The 16,246-nt window shown below is 33.7% G+C and overlaps 1 protein-coding gene across 1 annotated transcript in view; it reads right to left on the reverse strand.

Annotated features, from left to right (window-relative positions):
* LOC126881206 (transcription elongation factor SPT5) overlaps positions 1-16,246 on the reverse strand; it is a 103,437-nt gene that overhangs the window by 58,951 nt on the left and 28,240 nt on the right. The window contains exons 7-8 of the mRNA XM_050645309.1: positions 2,126-2,470; positions 868-1,003 (exon numbers count right to left, since the gene is read on the reverse strand). Coding sequence (XP_050501266.1) covers positions 868-1,003; positions 2,126-2,470 — 481 coding nt within the window. The remainder of the gene's footprint in view (positions 1-867; positions 1,004-2,125; positions 2,471-16,246) is intronic.

Below are 16,246 nucleotides of genomic sequence, written 5' to 3' on the forward strand. Positions count from 1 at the left end.
ATAGCGAATGATAAAGACGATCTACAGTATATGGCAAGAAAACTAAAGGAGGAATATGAACAGTGGAGTTTGGAAATTAATGTGGAAAAAACTAAATACCTACCCATAGGAGCTGAGTTTTATCCAATATCGAACTAGAGGATAATGAAGAAATCACATCCTGTAGTGAATACACGTACCTGGGAGTAATCTTCGATAGAACGGGAAAAGACGATGGGGAAATAAAAAAAGGGTAACACAAGCTAGAAGAACAATTGGATGCCTAAATGGAATACTTTGGAGCTCCGAAATAGGAATACAGCGAAAATACAACATCTATGAAACACTTATTAAAAGCAGCCTACTTTACGGAGCAGAAGCTTGGAGAATAACCGAGAACAACAGGAAAAAATAAGAAGCTGTAGAAATGGATGTGTTTAGACGATCGTTAGGTATATCCCGTAGGAAAGAGTTCGAAATGAGGAAGTAAGACGACGAATTGGAACAGATGGTTACTTAACAACAGACATTGAGAGGAAACAGTTGATTTGGTATGGTCATGTTCAAAAAATGGAAGACGCAAGATTGCCCAAAAAGATTATGCAGTGGGTACCACCAAACCGCAAAAAAACGAGGAAGACCCAAAAAGACATGGAAAGAAGGGGTAACCAAAGTAATGAGTACAAGGGATCTTAGAGATGGCCAATAGGATGATAGAAGGACGTGGAAGTTAGGCATCGGACAACGTCGAAAGACGTTCTAAAACCGATGCATATATATTCCAAACCATAAAATTTTGTTTTTCTTATCTAACCGTGAAACTTATTGAACAGCCTAGTCTAGTATATCACGACAGGTTTTGAAATAAAAAAATACTATTTGCATTACCTGCCAAAACTTTTACATGATCTCCAGTTTTGAAATACTTCTTCAATTCATAAGCTTGAAACACCAATGCCTCTTTCAAATCCTCGTGTTTGGGCATTACGGTTATCATGTGTCCATCGATGCTGATGATTTTACCCTAAAAAAATGAAATTGATTACTGATATTGAATTGGTTGCATATGTGAGTTCATTCTGAATTAAGTAAAAAACAGACGTACTCGCAATCATTTATTGTTTAACTTCCGACGACCGGTTTCGCTCTCTAAAATATGCAGAGCATCATCAGGTCAACGGTTACAAGTAAACTAAATGAGTTTAAACAATAAATTATTGCGAGCACGTCTGTTTTTTACTTCATGATGAATGATAGTTCAAACGTAATTTTCTAAGAATAATAGAAATATCGATAATATGGGGTAAAGGAAATTATTGCTTAAGTTTAGGTTTGTATAAACTATGCGACATTAACCTTCCGATGACCAACCTTTTTTTGTTACACGGATGACCAACGGGGGTAAAAAATGACCTGGAATGAATGTTTTCAGCATTTAAATCTTCATCTAACAATACATCCTCGTTTTCTGATACTATTTCATCTTCTATATTATCATAAAAATCGCTAGCAGTAACAATTCCCTGTAACTCAGCCTCAGTAAGATATTTGCGAGCCATATCTTATATGTACACAAAATACTAAGAAACTATAATAATATACGCCAGGAAATAATAATAATGACTAACTGTAGCAGACAGGAATGTCATGATTCGTACATAACAGGCACCACAGTCTAAAAATAGATTTTGATAACGCGCAGTGTAAAACTACTTGGAATTCCACATAATAGACGGTATTTTACTAAACATCAACTTCAGAATATATTTTTTATTCGTAAAATATAGGGATTTTTTTTTATTTCAAAATATGAGGATATCTAGAATGATATTAAAGTCAAATAAAAAAATAATGAGTTAAAAATTGAAAATACTTTTGAATTTATTAAAGAAAAACATACGCTGACTAAAATATAAAGACTTCAATAAGACTAAAATATATGGAAGAATATGGAAAGTTATTTACGAAACTGAAGCAAAAGAGTAAACTTTTAACAAGTAGAGTCTTTTCGAAGAAGTTCTTCATCTCAAAAGAAAACGATTAGGTTGACTTTGTAGATGACTTCATTTTGTCAGTACGTCTTAGCACTGTCTCTCGGTAGGTCTGAGAGAAAACTAATACTATGAAAGAGCAGTAGATATCTTACCTGCAAATAGATCAATTCACCTTCACAAACTTCAACGTTATCTCCCGCGCTGAATGAATGAGTAACAGCTTTCTCCTCTTTATCCACGGACAATTCCAAATCGATTCCTTCAGGTTGTTCTTCGAACCTTTCCAGTTCTGCCAAGGTCGGCTTAACACCATCAATTATAACGGCGCTGAGGGTAAAATTTTTGTATAGAAAGCCCTTGCGTGAGTAACGATTACCTTCAAAGATTAAAAAGTCACCATCGGACGTAACTTCACCACCTATGGCTCTGATAGCTTCAGGATCGAAAGGTTTACTGGGAGGGCGGCGTTTTTTCTTGCGCTTTTCTGCTTCAGATTCCTAAAAAAAATAGAAACATTAAATTATCATATCTCAATTTTATTGGTCGAAAAGGTATAATGAACTTAAATTTTCAGAGAATTTCATTTATAGGGGAGTGCAATTAGAACGAAAACATGCATTGTTTCGGAATAATTCAAACAAGCTTATATTTTTCTAAAACTGTTTTTGTTAGTTTATATACATGTTCAAGTAAAAAGTTCTACTCTCAGATTTGGCCGCTAATTGTTTAAACAATAACAATTGCTTTGTATAAATAATTTTAAAAATATCGTCGAATTCATCATTTTACTTTGATCATATTATTTTGTTTTTGGTTATGCTGAATCCGAATATGACAATTTGAAAATTCTTATAGAGAAGCTCTTATACAGTATGTTTGCGTAGCTAGGAACCACATTCAAAACTCTAAAACTCAACCACCATATATCGAATTTTATCAATTTTGTACGATTTATTTATTTATTTATATATATTTACGAGCAAAGCTCATTGCAATAAAACATTACAGAAGATATGAAGAACTAACAAAATATTACAAATATACGTAAAATACAATAAGATACAATAAACACTACGACAATAAAGCAAGTCAAAAAGTAAAAATAACGGTAAAGATATATAATCACAAGTTTAAAATATTCAAGAACATAAAACTAGAGGGTGCAATCCTTTAGCGTTTTTAAAAATCGCGAACTATCCGCAAAGAAATCCACACAATTGGAGCAAGCATTTGCCTGTCTAGAAACCCTCGAGATGAAAGAATTTGCAGTGAAGTTAGTTCTGCTGATGGGAGTATGAAACGTAGATCTTGAACGTGTGATTCTGGAGGGAATATGTAAACCTACTTCCTCCAGGAGCTCAGGGCAGTCGTGAATTGAATTTATAATATTATACAACATGTACATGTCCTTCTTTTTCCGTCTGCTTGATAAGGTGTCAATGTTAAGTTCTAGTTCAAGATCCATATAATTCCAGTCTCTACGGTTTGTTTTGAATGCGACGAACCTAAGGAATAGGTGCTGGATCCTTTCAATCTTACAGTTGTATGTCTCATAGGCGGGTGACCAGACGCAAGATGCATATTCCACGATTGGCCTAACCATTGTACAGTACAACAGTTTAAACGATCTCAACTGCTTAAAGTCTTGGAAGCATCTTTTAATAAAACCTAACACTTGAAGCGATTTTGAGATGATATTGCTTATATGAATATTGAAAGATAGTCCAGAGTCAAGTGTAACTCCAAGATCTTTTATGGATGTGACTGTTGTGATATTTATATCACCTATTTTGTATGTGAAAGAGATAGGACTTTTCGAACGCGTGAATGAAATGTGAAAACATTTGCAGGAGTTGAGAACCATGTCATTGTTGCTGCACCATTCATTCAACCGATTCAAATCGGACTGAAGCCTTAAACAGTCGAGTGGATTCCTAATGTGGCAGTAAAACTTAACATCGTCAGCAAATAAAAGAAATTTCGCATATTGGAAACAGTCTTTTATATCGTTAATAAAAACATTAAACAACAAAGGTCCAAGATGAGATCCCTGCGGTACGCCCGAAGGGACAACTATTTCGTAGGAAAAATAGCTGTAGAGCTTGACGATTTGTTTTCTGTCCAGAAGATATTCCCTAAGCCACAGCAGAAGAACCATGTATCCCTAATCGCTGCAATTTTTCTAATAGAATATTGTGATTAACTCTGTCGAAAGCCTTAGAGAAGTCGGTGTACAGGGCGTCCACCTGTAGTCCTTCGTCCAAGGCGTTCAGTAAGAAGTTAGTATATGTCAGCAAATTGAGTTCAGTTGACTTATGGCGCCTGAAACCAAACTGCTGTTCCAATAGAACACCGTTCAAGGAGGGTGTAAGGAAATCGCAGACAAGTGATTCGAATAGTTTAGGAATAGAGTTTAGGATACTAATAGGTCTATAGTTGGACACAAGACTTTTGTCACCTGTTTTGTGTAAGGGCAATATGAAACTGGTCTTCCAAACATTTGGAAAGCTTCCACTAGCTAAAGACTTGTTAAAGATGAGAAATAATGGCCGAGCTAAATTAAATGCACAGTACTTGAGCAAGCTTGATGGGATGCCATCAGGTCCCGGGCCTTTAGAAGGATTGAGGTTACACAATTTAGAGTAAATGTCAGAGATGGATAGTTTACATGATGATAGGTTTAAGGGTGAAGAAGTGATGTCTTCGGGGAAATCAACAACAACAGAGGAGTAAACTGATGAAAAGAAATCAGCAAATAAATTCGCAATATCTTTACCAGATGAACTAGTTTTACCGTTGTGAGATAACTCAGAAGGAATTCCATTTGATTTTCTTTTGTTATTGATAAAAGACCAAAACTTATTCAGACCGCCGGGAAGAGAGTTTTCAGTAGACAATGTAAAGTTTAAATAGTCACGCTTGGCAAGTATCTGGGACTGAGATCGGAGCTCTGAGAACTGTTTGTAAAGGTAACTGGTTTTTGGCAGCTTGGACTCTTTAAGTCTCCTGTGTGCTGTCTTCTTTCTAATAATACACGATTTTAGTTCCGAAGAGTACCAGATAGGAAATTTTCTAGAAGAGAATTTTTTAACAGGAACATAGATGTCAATAGCTGAGTACAGAATATCATATAAAATGTTAACCATTTCATCGACTGAACATCCAATCATTAAAGTATCCCAGTTGACACAATCGAGATAGCCTTTAATTAGAGAAAAGTTTGCTGATTTAAAGTCATGATAGTAACCCTCCGGTAAAAGTCCCTCATTATATCTGGTAGTTATGGGTAGTTCAAACACCAGTGGGGGATGATATTGGTCAGGAGGGATTAAAATGTCTGTAGGTTCAACAACGGCGATATCTTTATTTTGGACCAGTATCAAATCTAATAAAGAATTAGAGGTATTTGGGCAAACGTTAATCTGGTATAGATTATGCAGACAGGATAGATTTGAGATAATCTCAATGGATGTTCTTTCGTTAGGAGTAGCAAGGTGATTAAATGTGGCTGATGAACTGAAATTGTCATGGGACCACGATGCATTAGGCAGATTAAAGTCACCCAAAAGGCATAGTTGGGATGGATTGAAATTGTTGACTGTGTTGTCAACATTGTCATTGAAGATGGAAAATTTCTCAGAGTCACTTTTTGGGGGAAAATATGCAGTACCGAGAATAATGGTTTCGTTACCATTGATAATGGCTACAAACAGTTGCTCGATATCAAGTGAAGATGGCAAATGCTTACTATTCAATTGCTTGGATACGGCAATAAGAACGCCTCCTCCTCTAGAATAGGCACTGGTTGAAGATGACCTATCACTTCTGTAGACATTAAAGTCCGCTAGGTTCAGCTCGGCGTCGGTAATTCCCTCAGTTAGCCAGGTCTCCGTAAACACCAAAACATTATAAAAGCATCCTTGAGTATTTTCCAATAACTTGCCAAGCTTTGTCCGAAGACCACGTACATTTTGGTAATAAACACTGATTTTGTGGTCATTGGGAGGAACAGTATTGAGTTTTAGATTTTTCAGTTTTTTGAAGCTATAGACGGCACTCCATTCAAGTATTTGATCCTTAGATCAGTTTCGCCATTATCGATCCTGGTCTTCAGCTCGTTCTTAATTTTGAGTTCGTGTTCCCTTTGTAGTTTAGTTAAATCGCTCGATATGAAGATCTCACTACCTTTTAATTTGGATCTACCCTTGAGTGCCATTTGAACATCATAGCTGCTTGGAACCGTGATTTTTAAAGCCCTACAGCCAAATTTATTCCTTTTGCCAAATCTGGTGGCGGAGCGAATAGGAATAGGTTCATGGTGAAGTTTTTTGAGAATTTCTGTGGCAGCCTCCATGTCATTGTTGGATTCGGTAACATTAAAAAGTAGGATATTGGTTGATCGCCTGGATCGTTCTTGGAGTTCAGAAACCAATGAATCCTCGGAAACTTTGCTGTTACTACTTGAGGCAGGAACATCAGTATTCAGTCCATTTACGGTCAGATCCTCTATTGCACTCTTTAAGTTGATAATATCCTCCTTAAGGGCATCGATGTCTGAAGTAATCACGTTATTTCTAACAGCAGTTTCGGCGCTATCATTATGGCATATTTCCAATTTTAAAATATGTTGTTCTAGTTTCAAGAATTGATCTTTGTTGTCTCTCTGATTTTTTTGAATCTCCAGTTCCAAATTACTCATTCTCTTTATCAAATCTGTTAAATTGACAATGTTTATAGCACAGTCAGGGCAATAAAACGGCACAATTCTATTTACCATTATCACTGCTGGGATTTCAGTAGCTGATATAGATGAACAATTTTTACAAATTACTCGCTTACAGATGTCACATGGATACCCAAATAGGTCATTCCTTGATTCCTTAAAGATGCATGATGTCTCGCATTTATAACAGGATCCACCTGCCATACTTGAAAACAATAATGAAAGTTCCGAAATTGTTAAAATTTCACTGGACTATTAACAAAACGATTGTTGGAGCTAATTAATTTACCATTAGCTTTATCGGCCAGTTATGTCAAATAAGTATCGGCTTTATAGTTATGTCAAAAATATGAATTTCTTTAAAGAGTAAAGTACCTTTTTATTCCAGAATATCAAAAAATGCTATTATGAAAAGTTGTTTGAAATTAAAAATTATGTTTTAATATACAATTACATTATTCTAATCAAAAAAAATTTTTCAATTTTTTCCCAAGTTACGGATACTCATCATCATTTTATTACAATTATTGTAACTATTTTGTTATGAATTTTACGAAAAAAACTTATTCTTCATAAAATGCTCTACCTGGTCTAAAATCTATGCTACAGCCATCACATATCAAACTTTTTCAGTTTTATACGAGGTATGTAAAAAGTCTTAAGACTTAAGAGTCAAGTGCCTTTATTATTCACAATATTTTAATTAGAAGGGTGTAGTTGAATACTAAAACATATTTTTTAATTCCAAACAACTTTTCTTTATAACAATTTTTGATATTGTGAAATATAAAGGTACTTTACTCTTGAGTGAAATTCATATTTTTTGACATACCTCGTATAAAATTAATAAAATTTTATATTTGATGGTTGCATCTTAGATTATATACGATGCACAGTATTTTATAAAGAATAACTTTTTTTCGTAAGACTGATAATAAAAAAGTTATCAATAGGTTCCAAGTTACGCAGACATACTGTATGAGCTAAAAAAATTTTTTTTATTGAACATTTATTATTGTTGAAGCTTATTATTAAATGTATTTTATATAAGTTTTACAGAAAAAAGTTTTGATCACTTTGTATAAACATTTTTTTAGCTGGTAATTTTCGGATTTTGTATTACATTTTAATTTTCTCAAAAAGAAATAGTTTATTTCATTTTTAAAGTAAAATAATTTAGTGCATTTTAAAGACTACATCCTGAGCTTTAAAAAATACCTATAAAACTGTAATAGATCTGTTGAAAATTTAGTAATACACATTTTTACAGCATTTTTAAACAAAATTCATGTAAGTCTCACTTTCAGAACACACCGTACTTATGCCCATAAATTTTGTTTCTTTTTATTATAACTCTAAGATAGCTTAATTATTCTTGTTTCATGTTCAATTTGTAAAATTTTATTTGATCGATTAGTTAAAGAATTACATTAAAATAACTCAACCGCGCACTTCTCCGTATGCTAGATTACGGTGCGCCAATGTTTGTGAGAAGGGTGACTTTAGCGTTATAAATAAAAAATTATAGAAGCTACAGATTTAATTTTAGAAAAATCTTTATATAAGGTTTATTTTTGTAAAATTTTCTGAATTTTTTAATGGCCAAGTCAGTTTTTTTCAAAAATTTATATTTTCGAAGTTTCTTAAAAAAACATCTATTTTCGCAGTTCATTTGTTTAATAAAAAAATGAAGCACCCACTTCTCGAGTAGAACTTTTTGATATGTTGTTTATTAAACATTTCTTAATGAAATTACAAAAAGTTTTATCTTGTTTGATTTTTTCCGAAGTGTAAATCTATATGCACTCCCCTATTATATTATGGTAAAACTACACTTTATGTGGTATTGAGGGAGAACTATATAGCGTGAGGCAGATAAACGGCCTATTAGAAATATCTCGAGAACTAAAGGCAACAGAATCATGAAAATTGGAATGAAGGGGTTTTGAAGAGGGATCTATTTAATGAAAATATTTTCATTTATTTGCTACTTCCGGTTATACCGGAAGTTGAACTTTTTAATAAAAAATTTTTGTGGTACATTCTTAGAGTTTAGTACTTTGTTAATTCAATATCTGTTGGAATTCAATTCAATATCAACTCTTGAAAGCATTCCTCAAAAACAGCAGCATGCACATCTTCGTGGTAATCACCGAGGTGAATTGACTGAAATGTTGGTAGGCCCCCATTCAAAAAACTCATCTGTTCTAGCAATATGGCTAATAACTATTCTCTATCCTTTACCAAAAGGGACTTCAAAGAATACTTTGTCCAAACCAGGAATAACTTTGAAAATGCTTTTTTCAGAAGACATGTTAAAATTAAAAGTGTATGAAATTGACAGGATCTGGGTAATAGTGGTCATTATGTTGGCTCGTCATCATCCATTTATCATTCCCGTAGAGTTAGTGTGAGATCTCTTACTAAATAAGTGGCGAACAAAAACGTTGATATTAAGTTTATAATTTTTTGATCGTTCTTGCAATGAATTTTTGAAAGATTTTCAAATGAAGAGTGAAAAAACGATGTGATAATGCTAAACGTTTCGAACAATTTTTTATGGAAAAGGAATCTGCTGTAAATTTAGATTTTGATCAAATAATAACTAATCTTCGGTAAGGTAGTAGTATAGTAAACAAGACAAACAGTTTCTGTGAAGAATATGGATTAAAAATGAACGTAAAAAAGACCAAATACATGATAATAACTAAGAAAACAAACATACAAACAAGCATACTTTTGGGAAATGTACCGATAGAAAGGGTTGACAAATACAAATACCTAGGAACCTGGATTTCAGATAATAATGATCAAACAACATAAATAATGACCAGGATAGAAATAGTAAGAAATGCGTTTGTAAAAATGAAAATAATTCTCTGCAAGAAAGACCTTGGATTGGAGCCGAGAGTAAGAGCTTTGAGATGCTACGTGTTCTCGATACTGCAGTATGGAGTTGAAAGCTGGACATTGAAGCAAGAACACATAAATAAACTACAATCATTTGAAATGTGGTGTTACAGAAGGATGCTTAGAATAGCATGGACACGGAGAAAAACGGACACGGAAGTATTGCGAGAAATGGGCAAAGAATGTGAAATAATAAACACAATAAAAATAAGAAAGTTACAATATCTGGGACACGTAATGAGGGGACAGCGATATGAAATGCTAAGACTGATAATATACAGAAAGATAAGAGGCGGAAGGAGTATAGGAAGAAGGAGAGTGTCATGGTTGAAGAATTTAAGGGACTGGTTTAAATGCAGTTCTATAGAACTTTTCAGAGCAGCGGTAGATAGAGTAAAGATAGTGATGATGATATCCAACCTCCGATTAGGAGACGGCACTTAAAGAAGAAGGTAGTAGTAATAATTTCAGTGATGATAATTCCGAGTCTGATAGCTGTGACATATTTATGCCGTCTAGGTCTGTACCTGGAGCCTTAACTTTGCTGTTACTAAGTATAATTTCCTCAACTTCACCTTTCTTTGGTTTTCTAGTTCGTTCCCTATCGTCATGATTTTTCTTCCACGTTTTCATTTAGGTCTTGGTCCTCTTGTTCTGTCAATAATTCTTTAAAACAATCAATCCAAATTTCTTTAAATTATTTATCATTTTCTGATACGTTTCCATTTGTATCCGTTGTGACTTTTATCTTTCTTTTAAAGGTTTTGTTCTGCTCGATCATTTTCTTATAGAATGCTTTTGTATTTCTGTTTTTGCTTTCTTTTCCTATTTCGTTTATTTTATCACCTAACCTGGTTTTTTCCTCGTTTATATATCTCGTAAATAATTCCTTCAGATAGGACATCAATTTGGGTGTTCCATTCTGTAATATTTCTGTCACTATAAATTCAGGTCTGGATATCTCATTGTTTTTGATGGAGTTTAGTGCTTTTCTGCTGTCACAGTAATAAATATATTCTACACTATGGAAAGATAAATACTGAATTTCAAACTGTAAGATATCAAAGAATATCAAACGACAAAAGGAAGGAGCACAACTTAATGGTCAGATGACATAAAACAACATCCTGGATCGAGAAGGGTGCAAATAGACCAAGATAGTGATGAAAAATGGGGAAACCTATGTCAAAAGATGGGTGCTCTTGGCTTATAAGACAAATAAAATAGATAGGTTATTTGTATACATGAAAAGAATAAACTATAAAAAAATATGTATACATAAGAATTAAGGAAACTAGAAATGAATTTAAGTTTATAAAGATAATACCAACCAACTGAGTCTGAAATTACCAACTAAAAGCATCGACAAAAGAAGAATTAGTAAAACAGGAAATAGGTAGAAACGCCAGAAAACCTTCTTTTAATCGTCTAACAAAAAAAAAAATAACTAACTAATCAACAAAAAAGAAAAAAAATCTAACTAATAGCAAAATAATAAAAAATAAAAAAATAACATCGCTAAAACTACAAATATGTATGAGAAAATACCAAAAATATTTGGCAATCTAAAAGAAGAGAAACAATACGAGATTTGTTTATCTTATTAAAATCTGTCAATAAAATAATATTATATTCAGTCCGTACTTTTTTATAACTTGTGGGCATAAATGAAACAATTAAAAACAATATTCTTATCTACTGGGCACAAAAAAATATACACACCAATACAAACAACTTTAAAATATAATCCAGCAAGACTGTAAATGCTGTAAATGTTATGATGAGAATGCAAAAAGAGAAATAGTCTAAGAGCTAGTGAACCCTAAGAGTAACGGTCTTCCTGTATGTAAGGCTAGAAATTTGTATAGTGATAATTCATAGCACACCAAGTAGTGATGTTGAAAAAGTAACTATTCGTTACAAAGTACTCGTTACTTACGAATACCGAAAGTAACGATTACTATACAGAGAGGCAAATCGTTACTTTGATTACTCTAATTACTTCGTTACTTCATACCAATTGTATTAGAGCGAGTAACGACTACTGTATCTACTTTGATTACTCTGATTACTTCGTTACTTCGTACCAATCGTATCAGAGCGAGTAACGATTATTATATCTACTTTGATTACTTTGATTACTCTGATTACTTCGTACCAATCGTAACAGAGCGAGTAACGACTATTGTATCTACTTTGATTACTCTGATTACTTGGTACTTCGTGAAGGTCGTTATTATATCGGAATACCTATACAAAATACCTACCTACTGAGAAATACGATTCTCGATATGATTACCGGTACTCAAATGTAAAAGTAACAAAAGTAATCATAGTAATCAAATAATTTTTATCCCTTAAACAGATCGGTGAAGGTCGTTGTTATATCGGAATACCTATACAAAATAGCTACCTACTGCATACGATTCTAGATATGATTACCGGTACAAATACAAAAGTAACAAAAGTAATCATAGTAATCAAAGTAACGAATACTGTAATTGATTACTTTATACAAAAGTAACAATTTGTAACGAATACTCGAAAGTAACTATAATCAACATCACTAACACCAAGGCTAAAAACCATGACCTGGCAAGCATTAGCCCTGCACGTGTATCTACCAGGTGAATCGAAAAGTGCATAGTTTAGGAGAAAAATAAACTTTCTCCTGTAAAGTTTAAATTTAAGTATGTGTTTGATTAAGTCATTTAGAAGAAATGTGTACAATGACAGGCGATTCTGAACAGCATAAGACCTTGTCAGGCGAGGGGAAAGATTAGGGGTTTTCCTAAAATTATTTTTTTTTTGCATTAAACAAAGCTTTTTTAGATTTTTTGAATCATTATAAACAGAAAAGGTCTTTAGTGACTTTTCTCCTAGGTTAATAGTTTTTGACATGTTAAGCGATTAAAAATTTAAAAATTGCAAAATCGGCCATTTTTAACCCTAAATCGGACATTTAACTAAAAATTTCAATGTTGCCAAGGTAGGTAGATATTCTCTAAACATTAATTGATGAAATTCCGAAGAGTTTTTTGCAATACAATATCGAAAACCCCTTTGTTTTTTAATTGCTAATCAAGCGTGCGCGACACTGTAGTATAAGTGAGAACATTTGAGTTTGCATAAACTCATTATCTCGAGAATGGGCAAAGGACCAGGCAACACTCCTTATGGAAAAGTGGTCCCGGTCAAATTTGATGAAAGTTTGGTCAATGATACTTCTTGATGTGTAGATTAAAAAAGTCCATGGCACCTGGGTCTGAATAACTACTATTCTCGAGTTACAGCCTTCTGAAGTTATTGCATTCGGGTGCTCGGTTTACGTTAAGTGCACTAATTTACGGTCAAGTGAACGAAAATATTTATTATTAGAAGAAGAGAAACTCATGTTCTGCATACATACTTGCGTGTTGTATATGAATTTGTGGTCAAAAATAGTTGGATCGTATTTTAGTCTTCAGAAAACCTCCGAAAAGTCTTCAGAAAACTAAAGAAGTGCGGTATAAAATGTGCTGCTAGATCGATATAAGCATTATCATGTTTTCATAAATGCTTCTCAGTTATGCAATAACAGCAAAACTGCAGTTCGGCTTTATCTTTAGAAAACTACTGAACAGTGGCGGATCTAGGGGGGATAGGGGTAGTTCCACCGGTAACATGTTCCAGAATTAATGAAATAACTTTATTTAACGAAAATGAACGAGATGGAGCCATCAAAACACATTTATAACCAAAGAGCGGATAGTGTGACGAAAAGACGTAAGCCCAGAGCACGGGCGTCCATATAAAAATTTTTAGGGGGTTAGCAAACGTGAAGATGTTGCACATTATATTTTGTATACTTCGAATAACCATATATAATTCAAAGCACCCGAAAAGCCAGGGGGTCACGGCCCCCACTGCCCATGGGTAAGGGCGCCCATGGCCCAGAGTACGATTTAACGACCAGAGAAGATGAGTTACGGGTGTTAAGAGTACGAAATTGGAAAACCAAGACGGAGGATAGAATGGAATGGAAGCTGATTCTCGAACAGACCGAGGTCCACCAGGGGTTCTACAGCCAATGATGATGAGCTTTTTAATACAAAATATTATGGAGAATAATTTTGTAGGGTTATTTTTATAACAACTATAATATTCATACTTAGGTATAATAAAATACAAGAAATGGTCAATGGAGAAAGCTTCATAATCATGATTTTGCTAACTTTCCTGTTTTCGACTTAGACTACCTAAAAGACCTTACGATTGGGATATATCAAATTAAACTGGCACCATCTTACATACAAGATAAAATAATAAGAGAAAATGAAGAGTTTCAAATTGATGAGAATATGGATGAACCGGGATTCATAAGAGTTCGAATACTTTCTAGATTTCGGCAAGCTACAAAACACCAAGTATTCATTTCCTATACGGTTGATCAAGATAATGATGAAGATGAGCCTGTAGAAGAACCGATTAACGGGTAGTACTGTACCTGTCAATCTGGTGCGAGAACTGTAGGTACTTGTGCTAATATCACCAGTGTGTTATGGTTTTTAGGCTTTGCAAGACATCAACCCAATGTTAAGTATCCTGATAGGTCGTTAGTTAACACGACATATGATGCATCTAACCGAAATCAGCAAAATGTTAACATACGAATAGTCGAAGATGATTTAAACCCGATTTTTCCATAGACAATTATAATTAATATTTAGCATTTACAAACTACCATTTACTTTGATTTTTTTTTGTATTGAAATCAAGTCAATGTTCTCTACCTGTCTTATATCTGATATGCGGCACAAGTTTCATGTCAACTAATGTATTTTTTTATGTTTCAAAAATTTTTTCTTTAATTATTCTGGAACATGTTACAAGTGGAATTACCCCATCCCCCCTAGATCCGCCACTGTTCAGTAGTTTTCTAAAGATAAGGCGTAACTGTAGTTTTGCTGGTATTCCATAACTGAGAAGCATTCATGAAAACATGATAATGCTTATATCGATCTAGCAGCACCTTTTGTACCGCACTTCTTTAGTTTTCTGAAGACTTTTCGGAGGTTTTCTGAAGACTAAAATACGATCCAACTATTTTTGACCACGAATTCATATACAACACGCAAGTATGTATGAAGAACAAGAGTTTCTCTTCTTCTAATAATAAATATTTTCGTTCACTTGACCGTAAATTAGTGCACTTAACGTAAACCGAGCACTCGAATCCAATAACTTCAGAAGGCTGTAACTCGAGAATAGTAGTTATTTAGACCCAGGTGCCATGGACTCTTTTAATCTACACATCAAGAAGTATCATTGACCAAACTTTCATCAAATTTGACCGGGACCACTTTTTCATAAGGAGTGTTGCCTGGTCCTTTGAAGAGAAATCCTCAGACAGGTCGATTTTTATTTTTAAATTAGGACTTTTTGGCATATATATAATAGTAGTGACGTCATCCATCTGGGCGTGATGACGTAATCGATGATTTTTTTAAATGAGAGTAGGGGTTGTGTGATAGCTCATTTGAAAGGGTATTTAATTCTCTATTCAGTAATATAAACATTGACATAATTATTTATACAGGGTGTACAAAAAATTTTTTTTATTAAATTAATTTACACAAAAGAAAAAATTTTTTTGTGCACCCTGTAAAAATAATTATGTTTATATTACTGAATAGAGAATTAAATAACCTTTCAAATGAGCTATCACACAACCCCTACTCTCATTTAAAAAAAATCATCGATTACGTTATCACGCCCAGATGGATGACGTTACTAGTATTATACATATGGCAAAAGTTTTAATTTAAAAATAAAAATCGACCTGTCTGAGGATTCCTCTTCAAATTTGCCCATTCTCGAGATAATGAATTTATGCAAACTCAAACGTCCTCACTTATACTACAGTGTCGCGCCCGCTTGATTAGCAATTAAAAACAAAGAGGTTTTCGATATTGTATTACAAAAAACTCTTCGGTATTTCATCAATCAATGTTTAAGAATATCTAACTACCTTGGCAACATTGAAATTTTTAGTTAAATGTCCGATTTAGGGTTAAAAATGGCCGATTTCACAATTTGCAAAATTTTTAATCGCTTATATAACAAAAACTATCTAAGAGAAAAGTCACCAAAGACCTTTTCTGTTTGGAATGATTCAAAAAACCTAAAAAAAACTTTGTTCGATGCAAAAAAAATCATTTTAGAAAAAAACCCTAATCTTTCCGCTCGCCTGGCACGGTCTTATGCTGTTCACAATCGCCTGTCATTGTACACATTTCTTCTAAATGACTTACTCAAACACATACTTAAATTTAAACTTTACAGGAGAAAGTTTATTTTTCCTCTAAACTATGCACTTTTCGATTCACCTGGTAGATACACGTGCAGGGCTGATGCCTGCCAGGTCATGGTTTTTAGCCTTGGTGTGCTATGAATTATCACTATACAAATTTCTAGCCTTACAGGAAGACCGTTACTCGGAGGGTTCACTAGCTCTTAGACTAAAAGAGCTGTTGACCACAATAAGAACAGCCAAAATTGAATACATCTGTCACATCATGAGAAACAGCGAGAGATATTAGGCGAGCGGCACACCCCTAATTTGAGGTTTAGAAATCTAAAAATCGACCATGATAGGTGA

Source organism: Diabrotica virgifera, chromosome 3, assembly GCF_917563875.1.
Source record: "Diabrotica virgifera virgifera chromosome 3, PGI_DIABVI_V3a".
Taxonomy (NCBI): Eukaryota; Metazoa; Arthropoda; class Insecta; order Coleoptera; family Chrysomelidae; genus Diabrotica; species Diabrotica virgifera.